Source organism: Corythoichthys intestinalis, chromosome 13, assembly GCF_030265065.1.
Source record: "Corythoichthys intestinalis isolate RoL2023-P3 chromosome 13, ASM3026506v1, whole genome shotgun sequence".
In the NCBI taxonomy this organism is placed as follows: domain Eukaryota; kingdom Metazoa; phylum Chordata; class Actinopteri; order Syngnathiformes; family Syngnathidae; genus Corythoichthys; species Corythoichthys intestinalis.
Window position 1 is genome coordinate 42,770,495 of NC_080407.1, and position 16,881 is coordinate 42,787,375.

General features: G+C 43.2%; 1 protein-coding gene across 1 annotated transcript; it reads right to left on the minus strand.

Moving 5' to 3' along the window:
- Positions 1 to 3,649: 3,649 nt before the first annotated feature.
- On the minus strand, positions 3,650 to 15,710 carry trip6 (thyroid hormone receptor interactor 6). The gene is made up of 10 exons (XM_057856347.1): positions 15,567 to 15,710; positions 14,236 to 14,443; positions 14,092 to 14,165; positions 13,916 to 14,029; positions 10,938 to 11,450; positions 10,779 to 10,875; positions 10,547 to 10,716; positions 6,447 to 6,625; positions 4,611 to 4,731; positions 3,650 to 4,550 (listed from the first exon to the last, which is right to left on the minus strand). The coding sequence occupies exons 2-10, from the start codon at positions 14,432 to 14,434 to the stop codon at positions 4,419 to 4,421; spliced, it is 1,599 nt and encodes a 532-aa protein (XP_057712330.1). The 5' UTR covers positions 14,435 to 14,443; positions 15,567 to 15,710; the 3' UTR covers positions 3,650 to 4,418.
- Between the last annotated feature and the right edge of the window lie 1,171 nt (positions 15,711 to 16,881).

Consider the following 16,881-nt stretch of genomic DNA (forward strand, 5'->3'; position numbering starts at 1 on the left):
AACAGGATACTGTGGTGTGAAAAAGTATCTGAACCTTTTGGAATTTCTCACGTTTTTGCTTAAAATCACCATCAAATGTGATCCGATCTTTGTTAAAATCACATAGATGAAAAAAACTGTCTGCATTTCCTAAAAACACCCAAACATTTCTAGCTTTTCATATTTTAATAAGGATAGTATGCAAACAATGACAGAAGGAGGAAAAATAGGTAAGTGAACCATCACATTTAATATTTTGTGGCCCCCCTTTGGCAGCAATTACTTCAACCAGACACTTCCTGTGGCTGCAGATCAGTCTGGCACATCGATCAGGACTAATCTTGGCCCTTTCTTCACGACAAAACTGCTTTAGTTCGGTCAGATTTCTGGCAGGAATCGTTTTGTTTAGGTCATGCCACAGCATCTCAATGGAGTACAACTCTGAACTTTGACTTGGCCACTCCAGAATGTGTATTAGGTTCTTCTGAAACCATTCTGAAGTTGATTAACTTCTGTGCTTTGGATCATTGTCTTGTTGCAGCATCCATCTTCTTTTTTTAACGTTCAATACGTATGTTATGGTATACAACAGAATTTTTTTTTAAATTTGGGATGGATGCGCCATGTATTAAAATCTCGTGGTGACTACAGCACCAAAACACAGAAATCAATCCAATGCAGTGGCTCCAACCAGAATGGGGTAACTACATTGGCACGACACTGATGGGCGTACTATATTCAATGGATGACGATCTTGGCGAAAAGTATAGCCTAAGCAGCCTGATTTTAGAATTCCCCACAAGAATGATGGAAAACAAAACAAAAAACGCTCATTTTCAACTATTATTATAAATATTCTTGTAAGGTAATTTTATGCTGACACTGCGTTTCGGGGTCATCAACATATTGTGCCCCCCCGCCCCAAAAGTCAAACTCCGCCTATGCTTCAGACAGCTCTTTTGATTGAGCCATGATGCACATCAGACAATGCTTCTCATCAAGACAATTCTTACCAGGTGTGTGTTTTATAGTGGGCTGGGCAGCTTTAAACCACTCAACAGTCATTGGGCACACACCTGACTTAAAATGTTTGGTAAAAATTGTCTCAATTGCTCTTTAACACTAGAAAACCCAGCAGAGGCCGATTCGGCCTTTCCGGGACAAATACTCCTAATATTCCCAAGCAATGGCCGATTTGGCCTTTCCTCTGAAAAAAACCCAGAAGTGCTTTTGAACTAGCAAGTCGTTGTCCGACAGACAGCAACCATTCATATGTCAATGCAACCACTAGACAACGACCAAAAAAAAAATGGCCCAAATGTGTACTTTGTTTTGAAGGGGGAAAAAAAGCGTCTTAGAACTCCAATTTGAACGCAAAGCAGGAATTGTGTCTATAGTTTAGAAGGACTGAATCAGGGGCATGGAGCATTAATTGTGGTCATCGTGTCTGAAGTTAATGTGTAGTGTGTATAACGGCTGTTGTCTGTCGGACAACGACTTGCCAATTCTAAAGCACTTGGGTCATTTTGGCCACCTCTGAGTTTTCCAGGGGAGAGGCCATATCGGCCATTGCTTGGGACTAGTCGGAGTACCATAATTCTCTGGGACTTCCAGTGTTAAGTCTCCTAAGGCAGAGGGTTCACTTACTTATGTTCTTTCTGTCATTGTTTGCATGCTATCCTCATTAAACTATGAAAAGCTATAAATGTTTGGGTGGTTTTAGTTAAAGCGGACACTGTATTTTCATCTGTGTGATTTTGACAAAGGTCAGATCACGTTTGATGGTGATTTCATGCAGGAATGTGAAAAATTCCGAATGGTTCAGATACATTTTCATACCACTGTAGGGGACGGCTATGGCGCAGTGGTAGCTCAAGTTGTCCTGAAGGGTCAGGGGTTCGATTCTTAGCTACGACTGCCCATTGTTGAAGTGCCCTTGGGCAAGTCACTGAACCCTCCAATAGCACCATTGGTACAGTGGGGCAAATAAATATTTAGTCAACCACTAATTGTGCAAGTTCTCCCACTTAAAAATATTAGCGAGGTCTGTAATTGTCAATATGGGTAAACCTCAACCATGAGAGACATAATGTGGAAAAAAAATCACACTGTTTGATTTTAAAAGAATGTATTTGCAAATCATGGTGGAAAATAAGTATTTGGTCAATACCAAAAGTTCATCTCAATACTTGAGTACTTGAGTACAATACTACTCGGCAATAACGGAGGCCAAACGTTTTCTGTAACTCTTCACAAGCTTTTCAAACACTGTTGCTGGTATTTTGGTCCATTCCTCCATGTAGATCTCCTCTAGAGCAGTGATGTTTCGGGGCTGTCGTTGGGCAACACGGACTTTCAACTCCCTCCACAGATTTTCTATGGGGTTGAGATCTGAAACCTGGCTACGCCACTCCAGGACCTTGAAATGCTTCTTACGAAGCCACTCCTTTGTTGCCCTGGCTGTGTGTTTGGGATCATTGTCATACTGAAAGACCAAGCCACGCCTCATCTTCAATGCCCTTGCTGATGGAAGGAGATTTTCCTTCAAAATCTCTCGATACATGGCCCCATTCATTCTTTCCTTTACACAGATCAGTCGTCCTGGTCCCTTTGCCGGAAAACAGCCCCAAAGCATGATGTTTCCACCCCCATGCTTCACAGTGGGTATGGTGTTCTTCGGATACAATTCAGTATTCTTTCTCCTCCAAAGACGAGAACCTGTGTTTCTACCAGAAAGTTCTATTTTGGTTTCATCTGACCATAACACATACTCCAAGTCCTCTTCTGGATCATCCAAATGCTCTCTAGCGAACCGCAGACGGGCCAGGACGTGTACTTTCTTCAGCAGGGGGACACGTCTGGCAGTGCAGGATTTGAGTCCCTGGCGGCGCATTGTGTTACTGATGGTAGCCTTTGTTAGTGTGGTCCCAGCTCTCTGAAGGTCATTCACCAGGTCCCCCCGTGTGGTTCTGGGATTTTTGCTCACCATTCTTGTTATCATTTTGACGCCACGGGTTAAGATCTTGTATGGAGCCCCAGATTGAGGGAGATTATCAGGGGTCTTGTATGTCTTCCATTTTCTAATAATTACTCCCACAGTTTATTTCTTTACACCAAACGTTTTACCTATTGCAGATTCAGTCTTCCCAGCCTGGTGCCGGTCTAAAATTTTGTCTCTGGTTTCCTTCGACAGCTCTTTGGTCTTGGCCGTAGTGCAGTTTGGAGTGTGACTGACTGAGGTTGTGGACAGGTGTCTTTAATACCGATAATGAGTTAAAACAGGTGTCATTAATACAGGTAACGAGTGGAGCCTCGTTAGACCTCGTTAGAAGAAGTTAGACCTCTTTGACAGCCAGAAATCTTGTTTGTAGGTCACCAATACTTATTTTCCATTTTTTTTCTTTAAAAATCAGTGATTTTCTGTTTTTATTTTTCCACATTGTCTCTCATGGTTGAGGTTTACCCATGCTGACAATTACAGGCCTCTCTAATCTTTTCAAGTAGGAGAACGTGCACAATTGGTGGTTGACTAAATACTTATTTGCCCCACTGTATATATGCGGGTTTGGGGAATTCCAAATTCCCTTGATTCTCCACCTATGTCAATGGATGGAGCCGACTCAACCGATCCATGGTGAAAACCAAAACAATCACAGGACACATGTAATTAAAAAAAATGTTTTAATCGGTCACCAAAAAAGGGACGTGCCGTGGTACCATGAGCTCCAACTTCACAGCATTTCAAAACAAAATAAACACCAAAAAAAAAAACAGGCTACATGGCTGATTGTGCAACTGGACAAAACATTTCGACATAAAGACGCAAACAAAGATTTTGGGATCAACAATCCGAACTCACCGTATTTTCTGGACTATAAGTCGCACCTTTTTTAATAGTTTGGCTGGTGCAAGTAATACTCCGGTATGACATAATCCAGAAAATACGGTACGCTTCTAGCCCTTTAGAACACGTAATGAGGGGACGGCGGCTCGACAAATATTTCGGAAGATACTTGAGGCCCCGCCCCTTTCGTGAGGGGAGGCGGTACACGATAACGGATGGACGGTGCATGTACGTAACATAAGAAGTGCAAAGGTAGACGCAAGAACATCTCGATGAATCATTTTTCTCCGTGTACTTCATTGCACCGTTCAGAGTAACAGTCCAAAAGTTTTATGTTCACATTCATTACTACTGAAACTTCTCAAACCAATTCAATGTTAAATACTACATTCCTTTTACAGTTCTACCAGGCTACAACACGGCCTGTTCAAATGTAGGAGTCACAGTCTTCCCCCAGTCATCCTTCAGTTTGAAATGAGTACCTGTGTGTAAGGTAAATATGTACCAAAACTGGCTACTTTGCTGTAAATCGGCACTAACACAGCACACGAACATGACTTTTAAAGCTGAAAGTGATATGTTTCAATGTGTCCAGTCAGCAGTCCGTGGAGATTTTGGCCGAGAGGTCCTGGATCCGCCGGGCACTACAGCCCTTGCAAAGGATGTGCCCGTCCAACGGGTAGCATCCGCGACCTTCGCCCTCGGAGGACAACAGGAGTCCGCATTCCTGACAGAGAAGGAGAATTTACACTCGGTTCTGTGCCCGAACACCGCTCGGGTTTCTCACCTCACACACGTAACAGTTGACGTGGAAGCTGCGGTCCAGCGCAACGATCCGGACCGTCTCCTCCTGACCCGCCTCGGGCATGATGGGCTCGCCGCAAACGGAACAGCGAGGTGCGTACTTCCTAGAAAAGTTTTTTTTAAAAATCGATTATTAATAAAGCTGTCAAAATTATCGCGTTAACGGGCGGTAATTAATTTTTTTAACTAATCACGTTGAAATATTTGATGCAATTAACGCACATGCCCCGCTCAAACAGATTAAAATGACAGCACAGTGACATGTCCACTTGTTGCTTGTGTTTTTTGTCTCCCTCTGCTGGCGCTTTGGTGCGACTGAATTTATGGGTTGAAGCACAATGAGCATTGTGTAATTATTGACATCAACAACGGCGAGCTACTAGTTTATTTTTTGATTGAAAATTTTACAAATTTTATTAAAACGAAAACATTAAGAGGGGTTTTAATATAAAACTTCTATAACTTTTAGTACTAACAATTATCCTTTAAGAACTACAAGTCTTTCTATCCATGGATCGCTTTAACATGTTAATGCCATCTTGTTGATTTATTGTTATAATAAACAAATACAGTACTTATGTACAGTATGTTGAATGTAAATATCCGTCTTGTGTCTTATCTTTCCATTCCAACAATAATTTACAGAAAAATATGGCATATTTTATAGATGGTTTGAATTGCGATTAATTACAATTATTTTTAAGCTGTGATTAACTCGATTAAACATTTTAATCGTTTGACAGCCCTAATTATTACATGCATCGCGATTCGACACGTGACGATTCGATTATGGTTAAAAAATGATGATTTTCACTCATAACTTTGTGAGGGTCGCTCGTAGCAAAACGAAATTCAAGACATGTCTGCCGCCCGGACACCGTTAACGGACGCACGCGCAAAGTTATGATGGATGCTCCCAGTTACTGGGAGAGAGATTTACTCCTTTTTAAAAGACTGGAAAATAAATTTGTGTATGAGACAGGCAGACAGAGGGGAATAGAGATAGTTCGTTGCTCCTAGTCTTTCAGATGTCCAGCAGTAGTTTTAAGGCATTTCAATTGAAAAATCTCCTGAGTGTGTTGCTAAGACCTGTGTGCGTCTATAAGAGGTGAGTAAACAAACCCTCTTGTACTGTTTAGCCTTTATTGTTGTTGTTTTTGAGATGTTAATAGTTAGCGCCGAGCATTAAGCAAATGAGCTAATTCGCTAACATGTATTTCATATGCAGAACGTGTAAAACCATGATAACGATGATAATAAACGCCACAAGTTAAAGTGATCAAAAGCAGTTGTGATTTGCACCTGTCACTCCGAAAGTTACACAAGGGAGGTAACACTGTTAAAACAAAGTATATTGGTTAAAAGAAGTCTTATTTCTAAAGACGCTTTGTTTGTGTCCAGAAAATGTGGAATTCATTCCACCAGTGTAAATTTTATTGTATTGCTGAGAGAAATAAGTACTCCCTTTAAAATGGTTAATATTTTTGCTTTTTCTTATTAAAAAATAAATTAAAAAGCAGCTTAAGGGCAGATTTTTGTTGTATGGGCATGTTTCCGTCGTTCCTGATGAATCATAAGGATATTTTAAATAAATAAATGACAAATTTGTTTGGCTACTTTATTAATCAGTAATGTACAATGCATCGATAATCATGATAATCGCGATCATCGTAAATACCGTGATCATCATTCAAAAATCGAATCGTAGCACCCCGAATCGTTATCAAATAGAATCGTGGCACATCCCCAAATACTTCCTGCGCTAAAGGGCACGGTTCAGTAAGCTACGCTCGGCGTGTGTTAGTGTTAGCATCTGTACCTGTGAAAGTCTTCGATGCAATGTATCTGTGAAGTGGCGTCCACGGTGAAGGGCACGCCGTCCAAGCAGCAGTTGCATACCACGCATGTAAAACAGCGAGGGTGGTAGGCTTTCCCCATCGCCCGAAGGATGCGGTCTAAAATGGGCTTGGAGCACTTGGAACATTGCTCTAACGTACTCTGACCAGAGAGAGAAAAACACGGATTAGTGTTTTTACTAGTGTCAATACCAGACGTCCAATCCATTTGATCTAAAGCAATACTTTTTTTTGGGGGGGGGGGCACTTTGGGTTTACAAAATATAGAATGTTTGGTCGGTCGCTTATTTCCTACTTTGGAATGCTACTCTAGTACTACAGTGCTATGAAAAAGTATCTGAACCTTTTGGAATTTCTCACATTTCTGCATAAAATCCCCATCAAATGTGATCGGATCTTTGTCAAAATCACACAGATGAAAAAACAGTGTCCGCTTCAACTAAAACCACCCAAACATTTATAGCTTTTCATCGTTTAATGAGGATGGCATGCAAACAATGACAGAAGGAAGAAAAATAAGTGAACCCTCTGCCTCAGGAGACTTGGAGAGCAATTTAAACCAATTTTTACCAAACATTTTAAGTCAGGTGTGTGTGCCCAATCACTAATGAGTGGTTTAAAGCTGCCCTGACCACTAAAAAACACACACCTGGTTAGAAATATCTTGATGAAAAGCATTGTCTGATGTGCATCATGGCTCGGTCAAAAAAGCTGTCTAAAGACTCTCAATCAAGAATTGTTGATTTGTATAAAGCTGGGAAAGGATACAAAACCATCTCTAAAAGTCTGGATGTTCATCAATCGGCAGTCAAAGAAGTTGTCTACGAATGGAAAGAGTTTGGCACTGTTGCTTCTCTCCCAAGAAGTGGCCGTCCACCAAAGATGACGCCAGAAGTTCAGCGCAGAATACTCAGACAGGTAAAAAAAGAACCCTAGAGTGACTCCTAAAGACTTACAGAGGACGCTGGCACAGTCCAATATCTTTGTTCACACATCAACTATATGTAAAACTATGGCCAAGAATGGTGTTCATGGGAGGCTTCCACGGAGGAAGCCACTGCTGTCTAAAGAAAAAAAAAAAAAAAACATTGTTGCTCGTTTAATGTTCGCAAAAAGGCACTTGAACACTCCACAGAAGTACAGGAAAAAATATTTTGTGGACTGATGAAACCAAAGTTGAATTGTTTGGGAGTAACACACAACGTCATGTGTGGAGGAAAAATGGAACAGCTCATCAACATCAACACTTCATCCCCACCGTGAAGCATGGTGGGGAGAGCATCATGATTTGGGGCTGTTTTGCTTCCTCAGGGCCTGGACAACTTGCAATTATTAATGGAAGAATGAATTCAAAGGTTTTACAGGAAAACCTGAGGCAGTCTGTCAGACAGTTGAAGCTAAAAAGAGGATGGATGCTGCAACAAGACAATGATCCAAAACAGAAGTAAATCAACTTCAGAATGGTTTCAGAAGAACAAAATACACTTTCTGGAGTGGTCAAGTTAAAGTACAGACTTGAACCCTATTGAGATGCTGTGGCGTGACCTAATGACAGCGATTCCTGTCAGACATACCAGGAATTTGACTGAACTACAGCAGTTTTGTAGTGAAGAATGGGCCAAGATTAGTCCTGATCGATGTGCCAGACTGATCTGCAGCTACAGAAAGCGCCTGGTTGAAGTATTTGCTGCCAAAGGTAGGGCCACAAAATATTAAATATGATGGTTCACTTATTTATTGTTCCCCCTTATGTGATTGTTTGCATGCTATCCTCATTAAAATATGAAAACCTATACATGTCTGGGTGGTTTTAGTTAAAGCACTGTTTTTTCATCTGTGTGATTTTGACAAAAATCAGATCACATTTGATGGCGATTTTATGCAGAAATGTGAGAAATTCCAAAAGGTTCAGATTCTTTTTCATACCACAATGTGTTTAGAGCAGTGGTTCTTAACATTGCTAAAGGTACCGAACCCCACAAGTTTCACGTGTCGATTCACCAAAACCTTCAAAATTAGATAATAAAGCAATTTTCAAATTCAAAACCAACATATCTAAACTAGCAAGCTAATAATTTAGCGAATTCCTGTTCATAATTCTTCTCATTTTGACAGCATGTTTTAGAAAGAGGTCAAAATTTAAGACCACGCTGCCCATTAGTCTGTTGTGCTCCCTCGTACCATAGCGAGTCAACCTTCCACTGAGCAAACCAGTTCCTCCTCCCATCAGATCGAGGACTTGCAGTTAAAAGAACTGTAAAGTGAGAGCAAACCAGTCCAAAACCTGGTCTAAAAAGCCTTGCCTAGATTTAATCCTTCGCCGAACCCCTGAGACTTACTCACCGAACCCAGGTTAAGAACCACTGCTGTAGAGTTTCAAAGCACCCAGCCCGTTGGTGGTAGTACAGGTGAGCTTCAAATATGGCTAGCTGCTACTACTAGGTTACTATTACAGTGGGGCAAATAAGTATTTAGTCAACCACCAATTGTGCAAGTTATCCTACTTGAAAAGATTGGAGAGGCCTGTAATTGTCAACATGGGTGAATCTCAACCATGAGAGAGAATGTGGGGGGGGAAAAAAACAGAAAATCACATTGCTTGATTTTTAAAGAATTTATTTCCAAATTAGAGTGGAAAATAAGTATTCGGTCACCTACAAACAAGCAAGATTTCTGGCTGTCAAAGAGGTCTAACTTCTAACGAGGCTCCACTCGTTTCCTGTATTAATGGCACCTGTTTTAACTCATTATCGGTATAAAAGACACCTGTTCACAACCTCAGTCAGTCACACTCCAAACTCCACTATGGCCAAGACCACAGAGCTGTCGAAGGATACCAGAGACAAAATTGTAGACCTGCACCAGGCTGGGAAGACTCAATCTGCAATAGGTAAAACGCTTGGTGTAAAGAAATCAACTGTGGGAGCAATTATTAGAAAATAGAAGACATACAAGACCACTGATAATCTCCCTCGATCTGGGACTCCATGCAAGATCTCACCCCGTGGCGTCAAAATGATAACAAGAACGGTGAGTAAAAATCCCAGAACCACACGGGGGGACCTAGTGAATGACCTACAGAGAGCTGGGATCACAGTAACAAAGGCTACTATTAGTAACACAATGCGTCGCCAGGGACTCAAATCCTGCACTACCAAAAGTGTCCCCCTGCTGAAGCCAGTACACATCCAGGCCCGTCTGCAGTTTACTAGAGAGCATTTGGATGATCCAGAAGAGGACTGGGAGAATGTGTTATGGTAAGATGAAACCAAAATAGAACTTTTTGGAAGAAACACAGGTTCTCCTGTTTGGAGGAGAAAGAATACTGAATTGCATCCGAAGAACACCATACCCACTGTGAAGCATGGGGGTGGAAACATCATGCGTTGGGGCGCTTTTTCTGCAAAGGGACCAGGACGACTGATCTGTGTAAAGGAAAGAATGAATGAGGCCACGTATCGAGAGATTTTGAGTGAAAATCTCCTTCCATCAGCAAGGGCGTTGAAGATGAGACATGGCTGGGTCTTTCAGCATGACAATGATCCCAAACACACAGCCAGGGCAACAAAGGAGTGACTTCGTAAGAAGCATTTCAAGGTCCTGGAGTGGGCTAGTCAGTCTCCAGATCTCAACCCCATAGAAAATCTGTGGAGGGAGTTCAAAGTCCGTGATGCCAAACGACAGCCCCAAAACATCACTGCTCTAGAGGAGATCTGCATGGAGGACTGGGCCAAAATACCAGCAACTGTGTGTGAAAAGCTTGTGAAGAGGGTACATAACAAAGTATTGAGATGAACTTTTGGTATTGACCAAATACTGATTTTCCACCATGATTTATAAATAAATTCTTTAAAAATCAAACAATGTGATTTTCTGTTTTTTTCCCCCCACATTCTGTCTCTCATGGTTGAGGTTTACCCATGTTGACAATTACAGGCCTCTCTAATATTTTCAAGTAGGAGAACTTGCACAATTAGTGGTTGACTAAATACTTATTTGCCCCACTGTATGTATTCAGAGAGTTTCAGTGCACTTTTGAGCCTATGAAACTGCTATCACGCACAATGTAACAAGTCTCGCAGTAACTCTTCTTGTCCAGGGCGTAGAAGGGCTGCCCTCGCAGGCGGGCGTGACACGTGATACATGTGAAGCACTCCACGTGGAACACCTGCTCCATGGCCACACAGCCGCTGCCGTCGCCCACCACGTTGTCGCCGCAGCGAGCGCATCGTCCTGTTGGGAAGGGAAAATGTAGCGGGTGTCTCTTTCGTTGCCGTCGCGCCGACGGTTCGTACCAAAATAATCCTCGGCGGGCGGGTGGTTCATATCGTAGACGAGCTTCTTGGTGAGGCGATCCAGTTCTTCTTCCGGACGGCTAGGTGCTGGCACGTGCTAGAAAGAAGAAAGTTGTTTAATTTTACTGAAAATAGAATGTGTCGGTATCCCCGACGCACCTTGCCTGACTGGTAAGCAGGACTCAGTGCTGCTCCCATGTGATTATTTTCCATTCCTCTTTTAGACAAAGGCACCTGGCCTCCTCTTCCTCTCTGGATCTCCTGAGGTTGGGAGCCAGGGTGCCCGGGGTACCAGTCCTGCGGGCTGGCCTGAAGTGGCGGGTGGTGCTGGCGCGGCGGCTGCGGAGCGTAAGCCTGCTCGGCCTGCCGCCCAGTCTGCGAGTAGGTGACGGGCTGGGCGGTCTTGACCTGCACGCTAAACCTGGGCCCGGTTGGGGTGGACGCCGTGGTGTAGGACGCCGGTACGGGCTGCGGGTACGGTTTGGCGGGGGCTGACGAGTAGTAGTCGCCGCGCTGGTGGGGTGCCGAGTACGGAGTCACGCCTCGCTCTCCGGGGTAAGAAGACTGTGCGCGGTACTGATTCTGGGGATGAGGGGGGTACCCCGAGGAGGGCCGGACTGCGTTGTAGTGATCCCCCGAGAGGAATTTGTTGTAAGGCACGTTGTCGTAGAGCTGCGGAGATTAGAAGGTCTTCAACTTAGGGCTCTACCCAAAAGGGTGGAAAATCTGTGTAAATCTACAGTGTATCACAAAAGTGAGTACACCCCTCGCATTTCTTCAGATATTTATACTTTGACACAATGAAAAGTAGAGGAGTTCCCCCCCAAAAAATCGATTATTACATGCATCGCGATTCGACACGCGACGATTCGATTACGATTTATTAAGGTTAAAAAAAAACGATGATTTTCCTTCATAACTTTATGACAGTTGCTCGCAGCGGAACGACATTCAAGACACGTCTGCCGCACGGACACCGTTAACGACGCACGCACAACGTTATGATGGATGCTCCTGGTTACTGAGAGAGATTCACTCCTTTTTAAAAGACTGGCAAATAAATTTGTGTATGAGACAGGTTTGTGCACAAGTTATTTTTTAGAGCGAGAGGGGAAGAGAGATAGTTCGTTGCACCTTGTCTTTCAGATGTCCAGGAATAGTTCTAAGGCATTTCAATTGAAAAATGTCCTGAGTGTGTTGCTAAGATCTGTTTGCGTCTATAAGAGGTGAGTACACGAACCCTCTTGAACTGTTTAGCCTTTATTGTTGTTGTTGGTTTTGAGATGGTAATAGTTAGCACCGAGCGCTAAGCTAATTAGCTAATTAACTAACGTGTATTTCATATGCAGAACATGTAAAACCATGATTAAGTACCGCGGTAACACTACAAATATGCGAAATAGTAAAGAAATCTGTTGTTGCAAGTGCTGCCTGGGAGCCGACAGGCGTGTATGCGTATGGGCGGGCAGGGAGAGAAGAAAGTGCTCGCGCTGTAATGAGTGTGTGTGGCAATGTTGGAGGCTGCCGAACTTTTTTTATGTGCTCGGCAATAAACGCCACAAGTTAAAAGTGATCAAGAGCAGTTGTGATTTCCACCTGTCACTCCAAGAGTTACACAAGGGAGGTAACACTGTGAAAACTAAGTATATTGGTTAAAAGAAATCTTATATCTAAAGATGTCCTGATCGATCGGCGTCCTGATCGATCGGCATCCCGATCGATTGGGTCAGATCACGTCATTTTCAAAGTATCGGAATCGGCAAAAAAATATCGGACATGCCTTTTTAAAATTTTTTGTTTTGCACGACCCACTCACGCATTGTCGCGTTCAATCTATAAAGGCGCCATTTTACCTATATATAGAGCTAAAAGGCAGTGTAAAATGAGTAGAGTGATTTTAGGCAGTCTTTGGAGCCTTTATTTAATTGGCTAAAGCCTTAAAATCCCCCTCTCAACAGTTAAAAATATCGTGGGAAGCAATGTGGGGAAGAAAGGTAGTAGTTGATCTTTTTTTTTTTTTCGGATCGGGAGCAAAAAAACATGATCGGAACAATCCTACTTATATTTAAAGACACTTTGTCTCCCTTTAAAATGGTTAATGTTTTTGCACTTTCTTGTAAAAAATAAATAATTAAAACAGCTTTAGGGCAGCTTTTTGTTGTATGGGCATGTTACCATTGTTCCTGTTGAATCATAAGGATATTTTAAATAAATAATGGACATAAATTTGTTTGGCTACTTTATTAATCAGTAATGTACGATGCATCGATAATCATGATAATCGCGATAACAGTGATCATCGTCAATACCGTGATCATCGTTTAAAGATCTAATCGTAGCACCCTGAATCGTAATCGAATCGAATTGTGGGGTGCCTAAGATGGCACACCCCTACTGAAAAGTAGTCTGTGTGAAGCTTATATAATAGATTTCATTTATTTTCCCCTCAAAATATAGCCATTAATATCTAAATCCCTGGCAATAAAAGTGAGTACACCCCTTAGAAACTACGTACATCCCTAAATGTCCAAATTGAGTACTGCTTGTCATTTTCCCTCCAAAATGTCACGTGACTCGTTACAGGAGTGCTGTCAGCATTGCTGCAGAGATTGAAGAGTTCGGGGGTCAGTCTGTTAGTGCTCAGACCATACGCCGCACTCTACATCAAATTGGTGTGCATGGCTGTCACCCCAGGAGGAAGCCTCTTCTGAAGACGGTACACATGAAAGCCTGCAAACAGTTTGCTGAAGACATGTCAACAAAGCATATGGATTACTGGAACCATGTCCTATGGTCTGATGAGACAGGCGGGCTGCAGCAGTCCTGTAACGAATCACGTGACATTTTGGAGGAAGAATGACAAGCAGTACTCAATTTGGACAATTAGGGATGTACGTAGTTTCTAAGTGGTGTACTCACTTTTGTTGCCAGGGGTTTAGATATTAATGGCTATATTTTGAGGGGAAAATAAATGAACTCTATTATATAAGCGGCACACAGACTACTTTTCATTGTGTCAAAGTGTCATTTTGTCAGTGTTGTCCCATGAAAAGATACACTTAAATATCTGCAAAAATGTGAGGGGTGTACTCACTTTTGTTGTACACTGTATGAAAAAAAGATAAGTGGTGAGGTACTTGCGTGCTGGAGTCCTGCGGGTGGCCGTCGAGGTCGGCCAGCATAGCGCTGAGCGAATCGATGTCCGCGTCGATGTCAGAGTGACGTCCCGCGGTCTTGTCGGATCCTCGGTGCTGAACGAGTTTAACGTTTGTTGAAACACAAGTACTGAGCGAGATGTTGACGAGTCACCTACAGTCAGCTCGTGAGCGCTCCAGTTGTGATCTTCGTTGGGCACGTGCGGAGGGGAGTAATAGTGAGCGGGACCACCTTTCCCAGAACAGAAACACGTTAGTTCTCGAGGTGCGGAAAAGTTGAGAGAGTCGGAAAACTTGCATACCTGAGGGTCCAGTTGCCACGTAACGAGTAGCTATCCCTCCTCCGTTCTGCTCCAAAGGGCTATATTTTGGCCGGAAGTCCGGCGCCCCCTTCTTGTTGGGCGCCCGGTAGACGGCCGAGCCCGGCGAGTGGGACATCTGGGGGGCGGCTCGTTCGGGACTGTCCAGAGTCCTCGGTGGCAACCAGGTGGGACCGGACATGGTGGGATTCTGAAGTGGATTGAGCACTTTTTTCATTTCCCGTGGCAACCACAGCTCAAACAATGGACTTTCGGAGCAGGAAACACTGAAGGTTTGGGGATTTCCAGCATCGGGCCCCCCGAAAACAGGCCGCGCGCGCTCACAGCTGCGACTCTCGCCGCTTTCCACCCACAATGCGTATTGTCTTCGACTGTTTACCCCAGCAAGGATTTCCAAAATAGGAAATGTTGTGTAATGATAGCACCTGGCTCAAAACAATACAATCTTTGACAGCTCGGTGGGGCGACAAACTCATTGCCCGCCATGGATGGAAATCGATGAGTGACAAACCCATTTGAATTAGACGTGTATCAACGTCAATGGCATTCAAGGAGTTAAAACCGCACTCAGACTGATTGAGAGAATTTGGGTCGTGTAGCCGTCATAAATCCTGATCGCTAAGAGGATTACAACCATGATGTTTTTGCTCAAAAACAACAAGTCGGAATGGAAGCTTTGAACTGCTGCACCCGGGATTGGTCGCCAAAACAAACAACTGAACATGCAAATTTTTTAGTGGTTCTTCTCATTAGTTTGACGCAAATATGCTCATTATTATTAATTCAAATGTTTTAAATTTTCTGACTGGAAGGAATACAATTTCCTCCCCCCAAATGTCGACGTTTAATAGCTAAAATTTGACATGGAAAATGAGTGACAGGGCGTCAAAAATACGGGGAATACGGTGCTACTTCCGTTTTTTCAGAATTAACATTTCGTGGCGTGTTAAAGGAAATACACAAGCATCGTAAACTACATACGTGAAAGTTAGAGCAATTTAATTCGTTAGTCGCTTTAATCGTGAAAAACCGTCGCATAAAGAAGCGTAATTTGGAAGTATCTTAATCGCAAGCTTTTATTTTGAAGGCTCGAGCTAACAGCTTGTAGCTCGCCACAAGTCGCGTTTGAAAATCGGAAAAAGCGCCGATATGCAACAATAACAAATCCAAATTGGGTACGGGCGAATTAATAAGTATTCGACTCAATTCAGAAGTGGGATGGATATAGAATTTGACGTCGATTTTGGCTGCTAAGTTCGCAACACGACCAAAAGGAGACGGAACAACAATAAATGTAGAAAAAGGACACTTACCAGCAGAAATGGCGGCCAGCTGCCATCGAAGCTCGCGGTCTGTGAACGCAACTTTCGCTTTTTTTACTCGGCTAGCGTCGTTAACCTACTTTTGCCTCGGATCCGGAGGCCTTCTCGGACGGAAGCGCCACTCGCAGCATTCCCGACGCGTGACGTAAGAGCACGTAAACGAGGGGGAAAGTGGGCGGGGCGGCGGGAGGGAGTGGGCGGGGCGGAGGGGCTTATAAAAACAAACCAGTGGTTATTATCAGTTTACAACATGTTTTTTGGGGGGCAGTGATTGAATGATCTCGATTGGATTACTGTATTGCTACGGAGCCCCTAAAGAGACAATAACAGAAATAAAATAAATTTAACCAATCTAGTGCATGCACACCAGAACCAAACTGGTGCGTGTGCACCAGAGCCAATCTAGTGCGTGCGCACCAGCAACAATCTGTTGTGTGCGTGCCGGAGTGTTTCTAGTGCGCACACCAGGGAAAAAAATGGTACGCACCAGCAGGGCCGGCCCAGCCTATACGCAGACTATGCAGCTTCTTAGGGCCCCTGACCACTGGGGCGCCCCCAATTTGGCAATTGTTTAATTTATATTCTGTTTTGTTTACTACAGTTTGCTTTATTTGACTTTTGTGAGTTTTGATACTTGATTGCAAGCTTTAAAAAATAAAAGTCCTTCCTTAACTTCTTTCTTTCCTCTTTTAGAAAAAGGTTTGGCGCTATCTACTGTAAGTTCTGACTATCATTTGGGGTGAGAAGTTTGAAGCATGCAGTGCAACAAAATCTTGATTAATATACAAAATATGGACGTATGCGTTGGATTGCATGTATGGGTTTTACAGTACACTGTGACGAAATGGTAGGCCAAAAATATGGGCCCCTTTGCATTATTTTGCTTAGGGCCCCCAAATGGCCTGGCCCTGCACACCAGATTGTTTCACATGCGCACCAGAAACTATCTGGTAAACTTTAGCATTATAGAGCATTGAAGATAGCGGGCTTTTGCTATGAAAGCCCATTGTTGCAATTTGCTAACTTGCATGGCAAAAGTACGCCAGTTTAAATGCTCTATAATGCTATTGTTTATGAAATAGTTTCTGGTGTGCACGAGAAAAAATCTGGTGCGCCCGAGAAACAATCTGGTGTGCACCGGATAGTTTCTAGTGAGCACTAGAAAAAATCTGGGGCGCCTATTAGTTTCCGGTGAGCACATGAAACAATCTGGTGTGAACTAAAAACAATCTGGTGTGCACCAGATAGTATCTAGTGCTCACTAGAAACAATCTGGGCCGCCAGATAGTTTCTGGTGAGCACATGA